We start from the raw sequence: 1,738 nt of genomic DNA, 5'->3' as shown, positions 1-1,738 counted from the left end.
GTTCAAGCTCACTAGAACAGTCATACAGCATGCACAATCCACATTAGGATCTAGTCAGCTCTCAAACACCCCTTGATTACAGGGGTAAGCCAGAATTTCATGAAACCACAAAAAGAAACATAAGCAAACACAGTAAAAAGGCTTTACCTTGGACTTGAGCGAAAGGCAGTATTTTTTCAGTCCTGTGGGATCCTCTTTTGCCCCCAAGTCTGCTAGCTCACGATGCAGAGAACTGATCTGCCATTTATAAACCCTGGCAAGGTATTGCAAGTCCTGAGGGTGTTTGATTTGGAAAGAAAGGTGTCTAGAGGAGATTCCTGAACATCTGCACCGAGAGTTATGCAGGGGAAAAAAAGAAAAAATAAAAGCAAGCTTTAAGATGTCAGAATGTGTAGCCTGCCCAGAGCTACTATTCCTGGTAGAAATTAGACCCTAAAGTGCCCAGGTGAAAATCAGGGATAATCCCTGTGTAAGTATTTCTAATTGGGACAAACTGAAAGTGAGAAAGCTGAGCGAGACAGTGCCAGCCCATCCCTGGGGGCTCCGGGTTTGTTCCCAGCTGTTAACTGAGAGCACAATTATGCAAAGCCTCCTCTATAAACAGATTTTGGTTTATTATGGCTGAACTGGGGCAATCTATTTTTGTCACCACTTTGTGCGAATGTGTTACCCTTGTGATTTCCAGCCAGGTCATTCCAAGTCAGCTGCTTTGGCAGTGGCTGTCAGTGGAAGCTCCTTCGTCTGCCCGCCCGGACCCGCCCGGGGTTGGCCCCTGGGCAAGGGGACGAGGGGATGAGCCTGTGGCTATTCTGGTAGCTGTGAGTTATGGAGGTGTCACGTGAAGCAGAGAGCCCAGAAATGCATGTCAAATCGAACCAGTGACTAATCACAGTATTTTGGTTTTCTTATTGCCTGCCGGAGAGAGATTTATGGGCTCAGAAAATGCTGCCGTAATAATCCCTGGGCACTGATTTGATCTTCAGCTGAGGCTTCGCAAGACACTGTGAAAAGAGAATGAAAAAGGGACTCCTGTCCCAGGGGTGGCGAGGTCTAAACTGGTCGGAGTTTGAAACACAAACAAGAGGAGAAAAGCAAGGAACTCTATTCTCATCTGTGTCTGCTCAGAGCCACGCGCTGGCAGCCAGAGGATCAATTTGATCTGCCTGTGGAGCAAGAAGGGTCGGGGGCCACGACTGAGCAGACACGAAGGGCCATTTATTGGGATTGTCATCTAGCTCCCTCATCTGTTACCTGATGGCCAGCCAAGCAAGTGCTCAGCAGAACTGCGGACTCTTCATCCTTGCACAAGTTGTGGAGGCGAGAACAGTAAGCATCCTGCAGCTGTTATGACATTCAGCTGTTTTTTCTATAAAGGAATGCATTGAATTCACTACAAATCTACTAACTGTCCCCCTATGCCAGGAAAGAGACTGAAGTTTTTTGGGTTTTTTTTTGGTTGGTCTTTTCTCTAACAACTGGAGTTCTGCTGGGCATTCAAGGAATGGCTGTTGAGTAAGGCAGCTGTTTCAATAACTAATTGCATTTTAGTTCTAATAACTCAAGGGGAAAGCATTGCATCGTCTACCATGAGCTACTTCCTGTCCTACTGCAAAGCACACTGCACTGCTGTGCTTGCCCAGTACCAGAGCCTGAGATCAGAGGGCTTTCTGTGCGATATTTTGCTGAAAGTGAAAGAAAACGAGTTCCCTGCACACAAGTCCTTGTTGGCATGCTCCAG

At 47.0% G+C, this 1,738-nt stretch overlaps 1 protein-coding gene across 1 annotated transcript in view; it reads left to right on the top strand.

Moving 5' to 3' along the window:
• The first annotated feature begins 1,451 nt into the window (after positions 1-1,451).
• The window catches only part of KLHL34 (kelch like family member 34), a 3,026-nt gene continuing 2,739 nt past the window's right edge, over positions 1,452-1,738 (top strand). The window contains exon 1 of the mRNA XM_027900402.1: positions 1,452-1,731. Coding sequence (XP_027756203.1) covers positions 1,587-1,731 — 145 coding nt within the window. The 5' untranslated portion in view covers positions 1,452-1,586. The remainder of the gene's footprint in view (positions 1,732-1,738) is intronic.

Source organism: Empidonax traillii, unplaced genomic scaffold (genome assembly GCF_003031625.1).
Source record: "Empidonax traillii isolate 1590-97213 ecotype Southwest subspecies unplaced genomic scaffold, ASM303162v1 scaffold723:size436081, whole genome shotgun sequence".
Taxonomy (NCBI): Eukaryota; Metazoa; Chordata; class Aves; order Passeriformes; family Tyrannidae; genus Empidonax; species Empidonax traillii.
Note: the sequence above shows the minus strand (reverse complement) of the source record. Positions and strands in the feature narration are given on the sequence as shown.